Source organism: Pristis pectinata, chromosome 26 (genome assembly GCF_009764475.1).
Source record: "Pristis pectinata isolate sPriPec2 chromosome 26, sPriPec2.1.pri, whole genome shotgun sequence".
NCBI lineage: Eukaryota > Metazoa > Chordata > Chondrichthyes > Rhinopristiformes > Pristidae > Pristis > Pristis pectinata.
The window spans coordinates 8527810-8547857 of NC_067430.1; the positions used below are offsets into that span (position 1 = coordinate 8527810).

At 40.8% G+C, this 20048-nt stretch overlaps 1 protein-coding gene across 3 annotated transcripts in view; it reads left to right on the forward strand.

The window, feature by feature from the left end:
* Positions 1–20048, forward strand: part of cep104 (centrosomal protein 104) — a 100633-nt gene continuing 80585 nt past the window's right edge. For all 3 annotated transcript variants that reach the window (XM_052039633.1, XM_052039631.1, XM_052039632.1), the window contains exons 1-7: positions 1–138; positions 2018–2087; positions 3221–3347; positions 4966–5139; positions 7293–7431; positions 12031–12093; positions 14552–14628. In XM_052039633.1, the coding sequence (XP_051895593.1) occupies positions 3235–3347; positions 4966–5139; positions 7293–7431; positions 12031–12093; positions 14552–14628 (566 nt within the window). In that variant the 5' untranslated portion in view covers positions 1–138; positions 2018–2087; positions 3221–3234. The remainder of the gene's footprint in view (positions 139–2017; positions 2088–3220; positions 3348–4965; positions 5140–7292; positions 7432–12030; positions 12094–14551; positions 14629–20048) is intronic.

Consider the following 20048-nt stretch of genomic DNA (forward strand, 5'->3'; position numbering starts at 1 on the left):
CCGCTTCCGGCGGGGGCACTGGCGCCTGCGCAGTGTGCGCTGTTGCTGGCGGTGGTTATGGAGATGCGGAGCGCGGCCTGGGCTGCGGCGCTTGGACCTGTCGGCGGGCGGACGTCGGATCGCGGCGCCGGGAGGCAGGTCGGCTTCACGGGAAAGATGTGTAAATGATTGCGGGAGATAACGGCGACCGGAGACTGCGGTCGCGGCGTTAGGCCGACTGGTTCTGAGGAATTGGCGCCATTCGGTGCTGAGCGCGGGCGCGGAGAAGGTTCCAGCACGTTCTCGGGTCGGTTCCCTCCGCGGCGGCTGTGGGGACCCCCCTCCCCTACCCCCGCCCGAGGGACCGGGAGGGTGACCCCCCCTCCCCTACCCCCGCCCGAGGGACCGGGAGGGTGACCCCCCCCTCCCCTACCCCCGCCCGAGGGACCGGGAGGGTGACCCCCCCCCTCCCCTACCCCCGCCCGAGGGACCGGGAGGGTGACCCCCCCCTCCCCTACCCCCGCCCGAGGGACCGGGACGGTGACCCCCCCCTCCCCTACCCCCGCCCGAGGGACCGGGAGGGTGACCCCCCCTCCCCTACCCCGCCCGAGGGACCGGGACGGTGACCCCCCCCCTCCCCTACCCCCGCCCGAGGGACCGGGAGGGTGACCCCCTCCCATCTCTCCCTCTGCCCCCCCCCCCCCACTGCTGTAATGCTGTCCCTGATCAGTAGTGCAACGCCACCTCCCCTTTTGGAACCCTCTGCCCCTGTCACCCCTGAAAATACCCCAGGAACATTGAGCTGCCATTCCTGCCCTTCCTGTAGCCATGTTTCCGTGATTACCACAATATCATAATCCCACATGCTGTTCTAAACTCTCAGCTCATCTGTTTTACCTGTATAGCTCCTTGCATTAAAGCAAATGCAGTTAAGCCTACAGTCCTCTTATGATTTCCCCCATCCACCTCTGCCTACTAGACTTGCCTGCTCTATTTAAGACATGTGCTTCTCTCTTTTCTCCTGCTACACTGTCATTTTGGGTTCCACCCCACAGTGTCACTAGTTCAAACTATCTCCTGGAGCACTGGCAAATGTCCCTGCCAGGATATTGGTCCCCCATCAGTTTGGATGCAGGTCACCCCTGCCCTCGAAGAGATTTGAAATATCTGAAGACCTGCACCAGTTCCTTAGCCATGCATTTAGATGTTTTATCTTGCTTTTTCTAAACTCACTACCTCGTGGCATAGGGATTAATCCTGAGATTTACTCCTCTGGAGGTCCTGCTTTTCAACTTTCTACCTAACTCCCTAAATTCCCTATGCAGGACCTCATATCTCTTGGTGCTTGGGTCATTAGTACCAATATGGACCACAACTTCTGGCTGCTCACCCTCCCCTTTCAGAATGTTCTGCACCTGCACAATTTCCCATACCTGACGTGCGCTTCCTTTTTTTCCTGATCAAACTGTCAGTGACATCTTTGACCCTGGTGCCAGGGAGGCAACGCACCATCCTGAAGTCATTTTGTGTCCACTTGAAGCCATGGCTAGAAGCTGTTGTCCACGTTGGTACTGTTGACGTGGATAAAGGAGAGAGATGAGGTCCTGCAGAGGGAATTTCAAGTCTTTGGTATAAAATTGAAAAGCAGGACCTCTAGGGTTATAATCTCAGGATTGCTCCCTGTGCCATGAGGTAATGAGTTCTGAAATGTGAAGGTAAAATGGATAAACGCAAGGCGAAGGATCTGCATTTTATTTGATTTTGGAATCACATTTTGCATTGTGTTTGAAGAATGTGGCAGAATCTGTTGGAACTGCATTAAGATAGGTAGTATCAATTGCATTTAATGTATTTTGGAATTCACTCACTTGATGTTTGGTCTTTTATGATGTTATTGGTACACTGTTTGGTTCAAATGTTTCCTATACCACTTTCATATAACTTTGAAAATGGGTAAAGAAATGATTTACAACTGCTGAATTTTCCAGCCAGCCAAGTAAGAAATTATTAAAAATTTGAATTTGTTTTGTTTTATTAGGCTGCCCTTCTGGAAGTGCGAAGCAATAAGACCGCCTGCTGTCAGAGGCTATTTTGCCAGAAGCTAGAAGGTAATACACGTGTGCATTGGTTTCACTTTGTGAATAGAGCCCTCGCTCTCTAATTGATTCTACTAAGCATTGAACTTGCTTTGACTCTTGTACTTGGATCTCTGTTAACTTTTGTTTGTGTGCCTATTTAAGTTCTGCGATGGAATAGCTTCTTTGAGTTGAATTTATTTTGACAATTTTGATACAGTTGAATTGCAAAAGTGTAGTGCTGATGGTTGGATCATTTTGTCTTTGGTTCTGTTGCATAACCATTGGCAGGCACTATGCCTGATGTGTCTATTTAAGCACTTGCAGTAAAATATCAACCTTCATAACTATTATGCATTGAATAACAAAAAGTGTGAACACAGGCTTTGTCCTGTTAGATTAAGTATTTTAAAATATGGTTGCTTTTGGGTGAATTCCTTATTGGCCTCTTAGGAGCTTGTGTGTTAATGTTTTGTGCTTAACCAGTTTGCACTGCATACAGAAATATTTTGGTTATATCACAATGCATAACATTTTCAATTAAAAGTTTTTAACATATTGAAAATCAGACAATCCTTTACAACCAAATCAGTTGAATCAAAAATGGCCTGCAATCCCCTGTATATTTTCAATGGTCGGAGTAAAGGCATAGGCAGATTTAGATTCCAAGTAACCTAATGTATTCCAAACTAACTATATATAAATTTTAATTACAGGATAGAAAATACCCTTTTGGTTCGATATCTTTTAGTGAAGGTTTTCAGAGTTTTCCATCTTGATAGACTTCACGGCGTTACATGTAGATTGTGTGTGCATATGCACAGAGAAACATAAATGCCTCAAAACATTAAGATTGCATGAAAATTTGAAAGTGAATATTTCTGGTGTCCCTTTACAGAATCTTTATGCGAAATTAATTTTTTTGAGTGTCTTTCACTTGTCTCAGTGACTGCTGAACTATTAAATGGGACCATTAGAACTATTGGCCTTTTAACTTATTTGTAAATTACCTAAGGTACATGGAAGTAAGTGCATATCCTTCCTAATTTGTGGTTTTTGGATACTTGTGGAAATATCACAATATTTTGAATGGTACAATATGACAAAAATATTTAAATATATGGACATCTGTGCAGCTCCTAAATTTTTAATTTATCTGATTATAGCTTAAAACTCCAGAATGCCCCACAAAATTGGATTTGTTGCTATAAGCTCATCTGGCCATGAAGATGGTTATAATTCAAATGAACTGATGGTGCATGCACCGACAGTTAATGGCTGGCGGTCTCCGAGGTAAGACAAATCAAAATATTGCTATTAATCCCCATACAAACTTATGCTTGCATAAGAGAAATTGCTGAGAAATTTGAAATTGCTTAATTCTTAGTTTTCCAGCAGTTTGGGATTTTGCATGAATGCTAAAGACTGGCAGAACTCCCAAAGTTGCTGGCAGAACTCCCACTGATTTCCCAGCTGCCCTCCACTGCTTGATTCCCCAGCAGTGGAGCATTAACATTCTGGAGTTCCCTAATGCCAAGGGCAGGGGAAAGAAATGGGAGCACATTGATTTAAGTAGAGATTTTAAGACTGTAGGGAAGAAAAGTAGGAATGTTAAACTATTTTCTGCATTTAGGTATGTTCAAGCTTTTGTATGCTGAATATCAGGATTGTTTAGAAGTACTGATATGTGGCAAAGCTGGGAGTGTGTTTTTGCCAATTGTCAAAGGCTTTCTTGGTTTATTATTTGTGAAACTTGTTCTGGCCTGTCCAAGTGACAGGATAACAGTGTTAGAGCCACGCAAGCTTTGAATGGTTTGCAGTGATTCCCAACCAATAAGTTAGTAAATTTCACGTGTATGAAGACAGTTATGTATATTAGTAGTGAGCAGCCCTTGGCATGTTTCAGGCCCTTGTTGCCCAGCTTCTGAATGTTTTCTCTCAAATACAATTATTAAAATTGTTTCACTTAATCTAGATACTGGATTTATTTAAAAAAATATACATTAGTTTTCAAAGGTCTCAAATTGATTGAGGCTTTTGCTCAACTTGGCAATCAGTCAGCAGTTGAGTCAAACGTGATATATTTTGAAGCTTCAGTTCTCCAAAGATTTTCAGTTTTTAGTAATCTGATGACTTTTTTGTATGCATTAATCTATCCTTACATGGACACTTGGTCATGGCAAGTCGGTCAGAATCGTGCAATTTCTGCAGCTGAATGTGGCAGACAGGTCATCTTGCGTGTCCGCAGCTGAGTGCAAGTATGCACATTGTGCCTGGAACTACTGACTTAGTTCACCTGGCTTACCAGCCTGGTAATGCCATTCCCCCATGCAGCTGTTGGCACTTGGACATCTGCGAGTTGATCTGTACTGTACCTGATCTTTTACTTGATTCATATCCCTGTGCCCTTTATCAAGCAGCCTGCCTGACTGGTTGGGTCTCCAGGTTCCTTTTGTTGATAAGGAGTACGAGCTAACAAGTTGCCCTGTGTAACCATACCAATTGTGAGTCCTGCTAAAAGGATTGGAAGAAGTCCAAGACTGATTTGAGTTAATTGGGCCATGACTCTGTGGATATGCATTGACTTAAGCAGTAAAATCGCAGCAGAGTCCAATTCTGTTGTTTCTAGGTGATACAATAAATGGGGATAGGTAGTAGGAAAGGTGGCTGTTTAAGTCCACATGTCTTAAGTCAAATGCAGCAGCCGTAATTTAGTCTTATTCAGAAATTAGGATATTTTCTTTCACATGCCTTTTTTTTTCATTAAAATGTTGTATCTTAGCAAAAATTTCTGGGCTTTTGAAATTGATTCAAGCAATGTAATCTCTGGATATAGATATCTTTTAAATCAGCTGGTCACAAATGTGCATTTTTTTTTCTTAATGACTTCTGTTTGATTTTGTTTATTTAGGTTCTGCCTCTACCCACAGGAGATCATCCTACAAATGGTGGAGCGTTGTAGGATTCGCAAACTTCAGTTACTTGCACACCAGTACTTGATTTCTACAAAAATTGAATTTTACATCAGTGAAAGTCTTCCAGATCACTTTGGGTCCCAGCATGTGGACAGATTCCGTAGACTTGGGTATGGCCAAATGACGGACGAGCAGATTTCAAAATAACTAATTATTTATGCTGCCACATGTTGTGAAAATAAAAAAAAGATTGAAGAAGCATGGATTGCAAACTAAATGTCCTTTCATAGAAACCAAACAGAAAGCAGTTTAAGAAATTTAAAATATTCTTCTGATCTAACGGGAAAGGGGAATCATGTTCCATCTCTCAATATTTTCATTTGGAAAGCAACCAATAGACATAGTGTATACTTTTTAACTCCAGACTTTGGAAGCAATTTTCTCTTAATCTTTCATCAAATGAATGGGGAAGTGATGGAACTAGAACACTTGTTTGCAGGCTTGCTTTTTATCTGAATATTTGAGGATGTTTTTCACTGCTTACTGTTGCAAAAAAGTTCTTGCTCTAAGAATAAAACTGAAGAGTGTGATGCAAGCCATCTAAAACACTGACCTCCACCATCATGGCAATGCTTTTGTAGTAACTTGAAGTGTTGATGCAAAATGGTTCTTTGTGAAGTATGTTGCTGGACAAACTAGTATTGTTCATCACTTACAGTACATATGTTGAATCATCCTGGACTATGTCTGCTTGAGAAGCATGTAAGCCTCTGCTGTATCCTGAGGTCTTGTCACCTAAAGCACCTGATGATTTTTAGCAGTTTACTGCTGTCGAAACGTTTCTAATCGTCAGGGGTGTTCAAAAGCTATTATGTAAATAATTTGAGTACATATAAAATAGTTTTAAAAACTAATGGAATACCAACAATTGGCAGCGAACTGAAGGTAACTCACTCGCATTGCAGTTACTTTTTCCCTCAAGCTTGCTGACCCTGCACCTCTCCCCACGAAATGAATGGGATTACTGTTAATAGGCCAGTTTTCCTGCTGTAAAGCTGAGGGACTGGATGTAAAGTTTACTTCAGCATGGCAGTGCTCACTCCTGGGCTTACTGCAAGTCTGGCAGCAGAGGGGGATGTAATTTGCATTAACGTTTGTCCCTCATCTTGTACATAGCTATTTTGTGTCTGTGTATATATATATTTTTTTTTACAGCAGTAAAAACAAAAATCCAAGATGTGAATGGTCAACAACTGTCAGATTCCTGTGGAATTGTCGACTCAGTTGCATTCAGTCCAAAAGTAACTCAGGACTGTCTTAACGAGACAATAGCTAGGCCATAAATAGTGTAAAATGAAGTAAGGAGATCTGATAGCCTAAGACTCTCGTGCAATTATCTTCAAAGTCAACTGATAGGAGAGTAGTGGTACCTGTAAACAATGTCTTGAATTCAAATGGCATTTAAAATGTGGAATATATTGGAAAACCCTTTGATGTAATGGAAACAAAGGCATTAGGACAGAAGTAGGCCACTTGACCTTTTGATTCTGCTCTGCCATTTAATAAGATCATGTCACATCCGATTATAACCTCAATTTTACATTTCAGTTTACCTGTGGTAACTTGTCACCTACATCCTCATTGAGAATTGATCTACCTCTGCCATATATTTTTTTAAAAATGAGTCCATGGCTCTATAAACAAAAAAGGCTCTTCTTCCACTGACCTTTGAGGAAACAGTTCCAAAGACAGTGGCACAGCAGTTAGTGCTGTTGCCTCCCATTTCTAGTGACCCTGGTTTGATCCTGACCTTGTGTGTTATTTATGTGAAATTTGCAGATATTTGATTACAGTGGTTTTTCCCCACATCTCAGGAATGTTCATAGGTTAATTGCCTGTTGTAAATTACACCTAATAGGTAGCTAGCAAAAGAACTAAAGGGAAGTTGATGAACATGGCAGAGAATAAGATGCAGGGCTGCAGGGAGATAGGATAAGGGGGACTAATGAGATTGCTGTGCTGGGTACCAGTATGAGCCTGATGAACCAAAAGGCCTCCTCTGACATGGGTGAGGGAGCGGGGGGAGGGGGGAAAGAATTACTTCATTTGTCTTAAATGGATGACCTCTTCTGACCTCCAGCAGAAAAAAATGGCAAGCTTCGATTTGACTGTTTTCCCAATTTTTTTTGTTCAATTTCTTGTCTCGTTTGGATTTAAATGGGTAGCTGCTTGAAATTTTGCTGTCTAGTTGCAAGTTTTTGACAGTTTTAAGTGTTGACATTCATCTATTTCATACAGTGCTTATTAAATATTGTTCTGGCAGGTATGTTTCACTTTCAGATAATCAGAAGACGGGGTTCAAAGCTCGAGAACTTAAGTCTGTCCATGTTGATGCGGTTGGGAAATATCTGAAATTAACATTGCACAAGAATCATGTCAACAGATACAACTTGTACAACCAGGTAATGGTGTGATATTTTATGCACACTTAAAAATGTATTTGTGAGGAGGATCCTTGTATTCAAGGATGTTTCTTGTTTTCTCCTTTTGTTCATGTGTTCCACGTTCAAAATTCCATGAGAGTATTTCAGAAGAAAGCACGGAAGTTACTGTTGGTGGTTCTAGCCATGATTTATCCCTCAACCAAGATGTTAGCCTAGGAGAGCTTTTGTACATTTTAATGTTTTTTTTTGGTTTTCTGTGCTTTGTTAGTTTTAGAATATTGCAAATTCTTGCAACACTTTGTCTTGTGGCTGCAATCTTTGTAGCCAGCTTTTAAAGTGACTCATTTCTCGTGCTTTCACACTGTGAACTTGCAAAGTCCACATAAGACAGCACCCATGGCATGGATTGAACCTTTGCAGCAGCAGTATTTACTACCATGTCTCTGTGCTACCCCTGCCCCATAAAAGAAGCAGCATTCCAGCTACAGGGGACTATTGTTAGTTTGCATTGCTGCAGTGATGTGAAGGAATTGGGAGAGCACTCCCAGAGAATCAGTGGAGACTAGACAGTGTTGTGAAGAACCGTTAATCCAGAAACAGATTCTTTGTGTGGTGGGACAATGGAGAACTGCTGAGGCTACATACAATCGTGCTCCATGGAAATTTCTGGAAGGGGCAGTACACAGAGTGCAGAATACAGATGTCTGCACTCTGGGGAATACTGTAATACAGTGCCTGTTCTGCTGTCAATTACAAGGAAACTAGATGAATTCTTCTCAGTTTAAGTTTGGAGTTGACCTCGCCAAAGCAAGGGCACAACCAAAATTAGTATGTAGCAGAGGTCAGCTACAGCAGCTTGGAATGATCCAGAGGAAAGGAAGATGCAAGTGATCATGATCTCATTCTCCACAAGCAAAGTTGTCAAGGAACATGTGCAACCTGAAACACATTCTCACACACCTCATTAGGAACAAAGTACTTGGCTTGAGTGTTGGTGTATTTAAGTTGTACGTTGTCAGGTGAAAATGAGTTGGTGAAACATGGTTGTTCTGAATCATAAGAACAGTAATTGTCCTGGCTCTGGCCACGAGATCATGCTGGAGAAAAAGTTTGGTCATTGCACGACCGTTGATGTCATTTGGTGGAGTTTTATGCAGGATAAAGATGCTCATGCAAATAGAAATCCTTTGTTTTTTTTTTAAAAAATATTCCACAGCACAATTTTCTTTCAATATAGTGTGGAGGAATTTCTAGGCCATTTACCACATTTCTAGGAGCTGTTTAAATGCAAGTCATTTTAAACATTCTACTGAAATGCTTTCAAAACAATTTCTTTATTCAGAAAATATAATTGTTTGAGTCTTTGACTTGCTGGCTCCTTTATTTTTTGATAGCAGGTTTATGTTGCCAAGATCACTTGGTGTTTCTTTTCCCCAAAGACAGTAATATGCCATGTTAACTTGCTATAAAATCAAATTCAAATTGTTCCATCATGCAGGCTTTGCTAAATTAATAATTTCCTGCTGTGGTGAACATTGTCAAGTTGGGGTAAAATAAGTCCCAAGACATTACATTACATAATTGTTATGGAGTCTGAATTTGACCCATGAAAGAATTAAGATGTTTGAAGGTAATATTGGAAAAATTTAAACATGGGGAATTTAGTGAATGTGGTGATGTAAGCCACTTGATATGGAGAGGGTGTATTGGGTGGAGTAGGTAGGGTGGACTTCATTTGGTATGTGATAGAAGTTTAAGTGTTGGGGTTTAAAGATTTGGTATAGAAAGATAGAGATTGGGATAGTTAAATCTGGAAGTAACAAAAGCCTGGATAAAATTTCAGTGCTAGAATTTTACCATGTTATGGAGGTGTATGTTTAAGAGACTTAGAAATTGCAGTTTTTAAAAAGAATACTGTATGCCATTATCTCACTCCTAATGGTTTGGCTTGAGGCAGGCTAATTGGGGAGGCGGAATTATTAGCAGGGGAGCAGAGCTTATGGTGAAGTTTGAGGTTGATTTTTGTTGAATCAATTTTGAATTCTTTTAAAGAATTATGCCAAATTTAAAACTTGAATTCTGAAAATGAAAGCTATTAAGTGTGAAACATAATGTAAAGCTAGGAATTTTAAGTGTATATGTAAAAGCTGATACCATGACCATTTTTATGGTACTCGATGGGTTAGAAAACTGGAAAAATGGGCTAAGCATAAATTCTTTCCAGGGCCAGGAGCTTTTGTTGAATGTCTGTGCTAGTTCCATTCCTACTTTAAGAGCATTCTATCTATGGAATTTAATATCAATATAAGCATTTGAGGAGAATGGAAAGCATGGCCATACTGGACAAAGCCGAATGGATTGTTTGGGGGAGTGAAAAAGATCTTGCTGAAAATGCACTATTCTTCTATGGACAAGGATGGGATCTAGCAAGAAATGGTCCCTTGGAGCTTTGCAGTGTAGGAAAGCCATTGGGTAATGGATTAGTAAGCTAGTGTGGACCCAGGAGCAATGTAAATCATGATTGAGACACTTGAGGGGTTGATGATGACATTTTGTAGGGCCATTTAATGATGTAATGTCAGAAGGAATGCTTGTAAAGTAGAGGATGAAATTTCTTTTAAGGATAAGGTAATAATGACAGTGAGAGGCCCAAGGCACCCATTTTTCTTGCCAATTTGATTATTTAAGCAGATTTTATGTAGTTGACTACTGATTATTTCTCTAACAATATCAGAGGGCAGCAGTTAACTGTGGAAGAAAATTCCTACCAAGTTGCTTTGCAGTGGGATCATGTTTGGGCTCAAATCAGCAATTTGAATTGTGAATGCTGATAGTACAATTTATGGCCATGTATACTTTTGGTTCAAGCTTTAGTAACTCTAGCATTCTGTACTAATCCTTTCATTATATTGCTAGAGAAAGCATTGTTGTGATTGTATCCAAGCAGCCCTAAAATATCCGTATACATTTAAATAATGTTCAATCATTTGTTTAGGAGTGGCTAATGTTTTGAACAGCAGGAGTCACGAGTTATTAAGATACACTCATACAACCTGTCAACTAAAAGTGATGTAGTTTCCAAAGTAGTGTTCTCCAAAGCATTCACTGTTTGATTTCTCCAATATAGGAGCGATGACATGAGCACTGAATTTGGTACAGTAAATCAGAAGGAGTACTGTGAATCACTGCTCCTGGAAGATTTGAGTCCTGGATAGTGGGAAGGGAAGAGATAAAAGAGCAGCTATCCCTCCTGGTGTTGTACGAAAAAGTGTAGTGAGAAGGCGAGAGTGCATTAGTAGATATAGAATACTGAACCAGGAAGTCAGTGGAAGTGTCTTCTTGGAATGGTGAAAGGGGAGGGAGATGGCAGTGCAGTGATTGTTCTGTCTGTGGCTCTGGTCTAGCGTTGTTTTTTTCCTCATTGTTTTCAGTTATCTCCTTGTTGCATCTCTGCCAGACAGCTCGGCTGTGATTAACAAGCCTTCACCACCCTCTCATCAGGCAGCTTCACTGGTCACTCAGCCTGTCTTGAAAAGTCAATGATAGTGGTGACTGTTCTCTTAAGCTTCTTCTTTGTAATTTAAAACATGTTTTGATTTCTAACTTCCCTAGTTCTAATGAAAGGTCATCACCTAAAATGTTAACATTGTTTATACACAGATGTTGCCTGAACTGTATGCTTCCACCACTTTTTTTTGCTTTCAGATTTGCAGCATCTGTTATTTTTTTTTGATTTGCTATAGGCCAGTTTAGAATAGAGGGTATCAATTCCTACCTAGTTGCTAACTCCACCTTGTCATCTGCAAAATGAAAGACTCTTCAGATTAAATCTGTCGTGCATTTCTTATTGAACTCTAGATATTAGTGTTAAATTTTCAAACAAGTAAACATTCTATATTAATATGTAACTAGCTCATTCAAGATGTAGAATAATGGATAGTAAAGCTCTCTGCATTTGAAGTTAGGATAAAGCAGTAGTGCAAAATGCAAAGCCACATTATTCCCTTGCCTTTTTTATTGCTGCTCAGAAGTTCATTTGTTGTTTTGTACTGGGTTACAAAAGAACATTTAGAAATGGAAGCAGGTGAAGGCCACATAGTTCTTTAGCCCTGCTATGCTAAATGGTCATGGGCGACTGTCCATTTTCTTGCCTGATTCCCATATCATTCGGTTCTTATGGTGCCTGAGGATCTTTTAATCTTGTTTGAACTCAATTACTGATAACCCACAAGTCTCTGGTAGAGAATTACAAAAATACAACACTACTTTGTAAAGAAGTTACTCGTCATCTCAATCCTAAAAGGCAATTCCCATCTCCTAAGATTTATCAGCTTGATGGAGCAGCCTCTTGCCTTTACCCTCCCACTCTTTTCATAATCTTGTATTTCAATGATGTGCCCCTGCATTCTCCTAAATTATGATGAATGTAGGCCAGACATGGTCAATTTTTTCTCATTGGAATCTTTGGTTGCTTCCCGCTGGAATCCCAGAAATCAATTCAGTGTATCTTTGCTGCACCTTCATGGTAAGCACATGCTTCCATGGAGGCTAAAATGGCAAACAGTATAACAGCGCACAAGATGCCATTTTTATAGTCTAAATGTTTTTTAACTTTAGGTAGCACTGGTGGCTGTAAATATCCTTGGAGAACCAGTGGAATACAAGGAGACTTGTACAACTGTGAGTAGAAATGTTATTTCCATACTTTATCCTTAATTTGGAGCTGGTACAGCTAAAGCACATTGAGTAGATGGAAAGCAGGAGTGATGATAACAAAGATGATGCTGATAAGTTTAAAAAAACTAAATGAAAAATGCTGAAAACATTCAAGACAATGCAAACAATGTGTTGCAGAATGTGGTAGTGTGGGAAGCTGGGGTGGATTGTTGGATGGTTACACCTAATGATCAGGAACATGGAATAAGAACTGATGTGCACAAAATTTTAGAAGGGGTCATTTATTTCAAACCGGATCCTTTTCACCTCTAATTACAGTAGTTATGAAAAGTAGAGTTATTAGAGGAAGCTCAGGAATGATTGTTTTGCAATTTGCAGTCTCTGTCTTTATACATGGGTCAATGTCTTTGGGATCACCAGTGGCCAGAAATATGACTGAGCCATCCAATAGTACTGTAACTGTACAATTGATTCAGCCCTGATTCCTAGGGTACTACCACCATTTACAAGGCCTCTCAGGAACATATTGCAATATTTGCCACTTGCATAGATGAGTGCTGCTCCAAGAGTCAGTCATACAGCATGGAGATGGCTCTTTGCACTCCAGTGTCTGCACCAACCATCAAAAACCCATTTGCTCTACTCCCTACAGGAAGCACATTTTATTCTCCCTGACCAGTTTCTATCACTAATCACACACTAGGGACAACTTGGTGGCCAATCCACCTATCAACCTGAAAGTCTTTGGGATGTTGGACCACTTTTGGGGGGGGGGGGGCGGGGCGAGAGGGAGGGATGTGTCCGGGGAGCCCATGGTCATGGAAAATGTACAAACCCCACATGGACAGCACCGGAGGTCAGGATTGAACTCTGAGCTGAGAAGGAAGCAGCTTTACTAGTTGCATTATTGTGTTGTCCTGTTACATTGCTTTGTGCAGCATTTTATTAAAGTTACAATAAAAGTATGCTTAAATTACTTGTGCTGCTAAAGTTCAAATTATTTAAAATGTAGGGAAGTACAATGCATTTGTTTTATGAATAGAAGATAATGCTGGAAATGCTATTTTCTGATGGTAATTTCTGAGTCCAGCTGATTTTTGGAACAGTAATTTTCTATTGACATTATTGGTATGCAATATTATTTGCTTTTTCTAGATGTATATTTATGTCTCCACCTTCCCAATGAGCCTGCTCCACCATTCACTAGGTCATACTTGCTTCTTGGCCTTCATTCCATTTTCCTATCCAATGCCTACATCCCTGAAATCTCAATTTCCATATCAATGCTCTCGGCCTTGTACTTAATCATTTTGTATCCACAGCAAATGGAATACAGAATCCCAGAGATTTGCAATACTCAAGAAATTTTATTCTGTCTTCTATAACACTCTCTCAAAGATGTGCACTTCAGTGAGAACACTCTTTGTTCTTAAAAAAAACACAACTTTGGCAAGTGTAAGCCACAGAATCTCCTAACCCTGGAGTTATTCTTTGCTCTGCCTTCAAGGCAAATATATATTAGTTTGGAAATTGATTTAAAAACAAAACTGACATGTTATTCCAAATGTGTTCATGAGGAAAGCTCTATCCAGGTTTCATTATTCTAATCCTTATGCATTAAATACAATTGGCTCCTTTATTTGCCTGCTGTGTTTGCATATACAATTTGACTTATTCCTCTGAATATCAAAATCTTCTGTCACTGTTTTTCAAAAAAATTCTTCTTCCTGCCAAAATGAATGTTTAGTCCATGTTATACTCCATCTGCAAACACTTTGACACTCAACTAATTTGTCCATACTCCTTCAAATTTCTGTGCATCAATCTCACTACTAGTTCAGTATTGTCAGCACATATAGCTGCATTACACATTATACTTCTAAATCGTTAACATTTTCTCGGCACCTCATGAGTATTAGTCTTCCACTCTAGGTCATTTTATTCTCTTTTTTTTCCCTCTCTTATCACTGACCTTCTAGTCTTCCACTCTAATAGGTCATTTTATTCTCTCTTTTCCCTCTCTATCACTGACCTGGTCTTTTTTTTTCTTCTGCCCCCCCCCCCACCTCCCCACATCCTTTCATTTGGCATCTTTTCAAATGTTTTGAAAATCCAAGAAATGTACCTTTTGCACACTTACAAGACTATTTGGCTCGTGGACTCTGCACAACAACCCATCAATTCCCCTAGGATCCTGAAACTTACTCTCTTGTGCCCAACATTCCCTTTTATTCTTTTCTCACCTGCACTAAAGGATAATTTTGAGTAGACAATTAACGTACCAGCACATCTTTATCTGCAAGGAAACAGCGTGTGGCAGAAACCAGTGCAGGCATGTAGAGAAAGTACTAACTGCACACAGATAGCAACTGAGGCCACAATTTGACCTGGGTCACTTTTTGTTGATCTCAGCCAAATTCAATTCAAGGCATGCATTGTAAAGTTTTCATTTTTCTTCTAGCCTTCGAAAGACAAGTTGATTGATCACTATCTTGGATGTAGCCCAGACGATCCAGCACTTGATGGAACTTACTTTGGGTAAGTAGTTGAGTATTTAAACAGCAAAGCTAATAGCTATAAGAATTGTTGCACTGCGTCATGAAGTACAGATCTGTGTATGTATTTTGTCAGGAAAATCTTAAGCTTTGTCAAGTTTTGACTTCCTTTTTCAATCTTTTTATTAGTTTTCAAATTAATACAGGTTAATATATATAACATCAATGATTATACATGTGATACAAAGATCGGGAGGGCAATCATGACATATATAATCACAAAGAATAAAAAATATAATCTAGACCTCATGGTCTCTTAGTTAGTGAATATAATACAAAAAAAATTAAAGGGAAAGAAAAAGATTTATTGTATAGTTTTAAAAAAAAGAGGACCCCCAAATCAAAAAAAAATTATAAGTAATAAATCGAAACAAACCTAAAAAAAATTCCAAAGGACAGAAAAAAACTGGACTGATATTCTCGATGAAAAAGAGCACTATTATGTTGTGAACTCTGCTCCTCTAAATTCAAAGGTTATTGGAAAGGGATCTATATCATACGAAAATATTGAATAAATGGACTCCAAACTTCTGCAAATTTAAGCGAAGAATCAACAGTGCCACTCCTAATTTTTCTAAGTTTAAACATGATATAGTTTGAGAAAACCATTGAAAATTAGTAGGAGGTATTGGATCCTTCCATTTAAACAAAATGGATCGCTTGGCCATTAATGTGACAAAGGCAATCATATGGCAAGCAGAAGCAGATAAGTGGCCAGATTCCCTCCTTGGTAGCCCAAAAATTGCAGTGATAGGGTGAGGTTGTAAATCAATTTTCAGTACAGTTGAAATAATGTTAATGTCTTTCCAATGTTTTTCCAAAAGAGGGCAGGACCAAAACATATATCACATATAGGATTTATATGGTGATAAAGACGGGCTAGCTTATCCTTAGACATATGGGTCCTGTGAAAAGTTTTGACTTTCTTACATGCTAATAGAGATTGCAGAATTTCACTGAAAATTGAACTCATGATTGATCTGATTTCTTTCCAAGAAATTAATGATTTGTTCAATGAAATCCTTGTCACCAGCATAAGTTAAAGAGATTTGTCATAAGAGTTGTCAGTTCTTTAGTGAATTGTTGATAGGTTATTTAATGGCATGAGCTTTTTGTAGTGAAGAATTATTGCGTCCTAATTGTATATTAATATGGAGCTGTTTGGGAGTGCGTCATTCCCTTTCATCCCATGCCTTTAGTTGGATATCTTGTGTGAATTGCTATGCCCAGTGATTTGTATTCTTGCTCCTGATTTGACTTTTAGTACTTTGTTTTAAATTGATTCATGTAAGTAAAAAGTGCTGATCAAGCAGCATCTGTGGAGGGAGAAATGTGATGGAATAAATTGGTGGGGGGGGGGTGGCAAGAGAAGAAAAATCAAAATGAAACCCTTGGTAAGGTAAATCAAGGGAATGATAATTTAAGGAATGTTGGAATTTGAAAGCGGGTGAAATTACACAACCAAAGAAATAAAAGGTCAGTCTTGATGAAGTGGAAATAGAAGAAAGATCAAAATTTGGAGGCACAAAAGGCCAATACTAGAATGCTAGAAATCTGAAATAAAAATATCTGGAAATGTTCATTATCATTTGTCAATCTCATTTTTGAGCCCAGGCAACTAAATATCTGGTTGGAAAATGCAATGTTGTTCCTAGCTTATGTTGAACTACACTGGAACTTTGTTAACTGACAGCGAATTGAATTTGTAGGCCACCTGAAGCGAACATCTAATCAATGTGGGGGGGGGGGGGGGGGGGGGGAGTGAACCAGAGGGGGCTGCTTTCTCGATACTGAAAGAGCAGGTGGTGTTGGTGCCATGTGTTGGAAGTATCAAAAAAGGCAGACGGGTGATTGTACATTTTAATCAGAGTGGTTAGTGTGATGCAAGTATAGCTGAAGACTTTGTGAAATGCATTTTCTGGAAAATCTGTGACCTTTGAATAAAGCAAATAGTGCTTAACCACTTTGGCACTTCGAAGTGTAATCACTGTAGATGCCAGACAACTTGGGCACAACAAAATTCCCCAAACAGCAGTGTAATGAAGATAAGTGATGTTTAAGGTATAAATGTTAGCCCCAGCAGGGGGAGAGTGTTGAACATATCTTCTGATTGTGAGGTATGTGCGCTACATTGACTTACAGCTGATATAAAAACACACCAGTAATGAATTTAGAACAGTACAGTACAGCACAGGAACAGGCCCTTTGGCCCACAATGTTGTACCAAACAAATTAAGCTAATGACACCTAATTAAACTAATCCCTTCTGCCTGCCCATAGTCCATAACCCTCCATTTTCTGTATATTCATGTGCTTATCAAAGAGCCTCTTAAATGGCTCTATCGTATCTGCCTCCACCTCCACTACCACCAACACCCCTGGCAGTGCATTGTTGCTTCCCACCATTCTGCTTTTAAAGAAAAATAGAAAAACTTGCCCCACGCCCCTTTGAACTTTCCCCCTATCACTTTAAATGCATGCCTTCTAGTATTAGACATTTTGAACCTGGGAAAAAGATACCAGCTGTCTACCCTATCTATGCCTCTCATAATCTTAGAACCATGGAACAATACAGCACTATACAGGCCCTTCAGCCCACCATGTTGTGCTGACCTTCAAACCACTCCTAAGACTATCTAACCCTTTCCTCCCACATATCCCTCTATTTTAAATTCCTCCATATGCTTATCTAACAATCTCTTGAACTTGCCCAACGTATCAGCCTCCACCACCATGCCAGGCAGCACATTTCCATGCACCAACCACTCTGGGTGAAAAACCTCCCTCTGACATCTCCCTTGAACTTCCCACCCATTACCTTAAAGCCATGTCCTCTTGTATTGAGCATTGGTGCCCTGGGAAGGAGGCGCTGGCTGTCCACTATCTAGTCCACTTAATATTTTGTATACCTCCATCATGTCTCCCCTCATCCTCCTCCTCTCCAATGAGTAAAGCCCTAGCTCCTTTAGTCTCTCCTCGTAATCCATACTCTCTAATCCAGGCAGCATCCTGGTAAATCTCCTCTGCACCCTCTCCAGCGCCTCCACATCCTTCCTATAATGAGGCAACCAGAACTCGACACAGTACTCCAAGTGTGGTCTAACCAGAGTTTTGTAAAGCTGCATCATTATTTCGCGGCTCTTAAACTCTATCCCACGACTTCTGAAAGCTAACATCCCATAAGCTTTCTTAATTACTCTATCCATCTGTGTGGCAACTTTCAGTGATCTATGGATATGAACCCCCAGACCCCTCTGCTCCTCTACACTGCCCAGAATCCTGCCATTTACCTTGTATTCTGCCTTGGAGTTTGTCTTTCCAAAGTGTACCACCTCACACTTCTCCGGATTGAACTGCATCTGCCACTTGCCAGCCCAGCTCTGCATCCTATCAATATCCCTCTGTAAGCTTCGACAGCCCTCCACACTATCCGCAACACCACCAACCTTTGTGTCATCTGCAGACTTGCTAACCCACCCTTCCACCCCCTCATCTAAGTCATTAATAAACATCACTAAAAGTAGAGGTCCCAGAACTGATCCCTGTGGGACACCACTAGTCACAGCCCTCAAATCCAAATGCACTCCCTCCACCACAACCCTCTGCTTTCTACAGGCAAGCCAATTCTGAATCCACATGGCCAAGCTTCCCTGGATCCCTTGGCCTCTGACCTTCTGAAGAAGCCTACCATGCGGAACCTTGTCAAATGCCTTACTAAAATCCATGTAGACCACATCTACTGCACTACCCTCCTCAATCTTCCTGGTCACCTCTACAAAGAACCCTTTCAGGCTAGTGAGGCAAGATCTACCCTTCACAAATCCGTGCTGGCTGTCCCTAATCAGTCCATGATTCTCTAAATGATCATAGATCCTATCTCTTAGAATCCTTTCTAGCAGCTTACCCACCACAGACGTAAGGCTCACTGGTCTATAATTCCCTGGACTATCCCTACTACCTTTTTTGAATAAGGGGACAACATTCGCCACCCTCCAATTGTCCAGTACCATCCCTGTGAAAAATGAGGACTCAAAGATCCTAGCCAATGGTTCAGCAAGCTCCCTTGCCTCATGAAGCAGCCTGGGGAATATTCTGTCAGGCCCCGGGGACTTATCTGTCCTGATGTTTTCTAACAGCTCCAACATATCCTCCCTCTTCATATCTACATACTCTAGAACATTACCTTGTCCTCAGCGTCATCAATACCCCTCTCCTTGGTGAATACTGAAGAGAAGTATCCATTGAGAACCTCACCCACTTCCACAGCTTCCAGGCACATCTTCCCACCTTTGTCTTTAATCAGACCCACCTTTACTCTAGCCATCCTTCTGCTCTTCACATACAAGTAAAAAGCCTTGGGATTCTCCTTAACCCTACTCGCCAAAGCCTTTTCATGTCCCCTTCTCACTCTCCTCAGCCCCTTCTTAAGTTCCGTCCTTGCTACTCTATATTCCTTACGAGCCCTGTCCGATCCTTGCTGCTTACACCTTATGTATGCTGTCTTCTTCCTCCTAACTAGTTGTTCCACCTCTCTTGTCACCCATGGTTCCTTCACCCTGCCATTCCTTCTCTGCCTCACTGGGACAAATTTATCCCTAACATCCCGCAAGCGATCCCTGAACATCGACCACATCTCTATAGTACTTCTCCCTTCAAAAATGTCACCCCAATTTACACTCTCAAGTTCTTGCCTTATTGCCTCGTAATTCCCCTTTCCCCAATTAAATATCTTCCCATCCTCTTTGTTCCTATCCCTGTCCATGACGATTCTTAAGGTTATGGAGCAGTGGTCGCTGTCCCCCAAATGCTCACCCACTGATAGATCTGTCACCTGACCCGGTTCATTACCTAAAACTAGACCTAATATAGCATTCCCTCTAGTCGGCCTGTCAACATACTGTGACAGGAATCCGTCCCATCTAAACCTTTGGCACTAAGCAGGTGCCAATCAATATTTGGGAAGTTGAAGTCTCCCACTATAATAACCCTGTTATTTTCGCATCTTTCCAAAATCTGCCTCCCAGTCTGTTCCTCAGTATCCCTACTGCTACCGGGGGGCCTATAGAATACTCCCAGTAGAGTAACTGCTCCTTTCTTCTTCCTCGCTTCCACCCATATTGACTCTAGAGAGGATCCTTCTACGTTATCCACCCTTTCTGTTGCTGTAATAGTGTCCCTGACCAGTATGGCCACCCCTCCTCCTCTTCTCCCTCCCCCCTCCTGCCTATCCCTTTTAAAACACTGAAAACCAGGAATATTCAATATCCATTCCTGCCCTGATGTCAGCCATGTCTCTGTGATAACCACAATATCGTAGTCCCATGTACTTATCCAAGCTCTCAGTTCATCTCCCTTATTGCTGATACTTCTTGCATTTAAGTAAATGCACTTTAGCCCATCCAC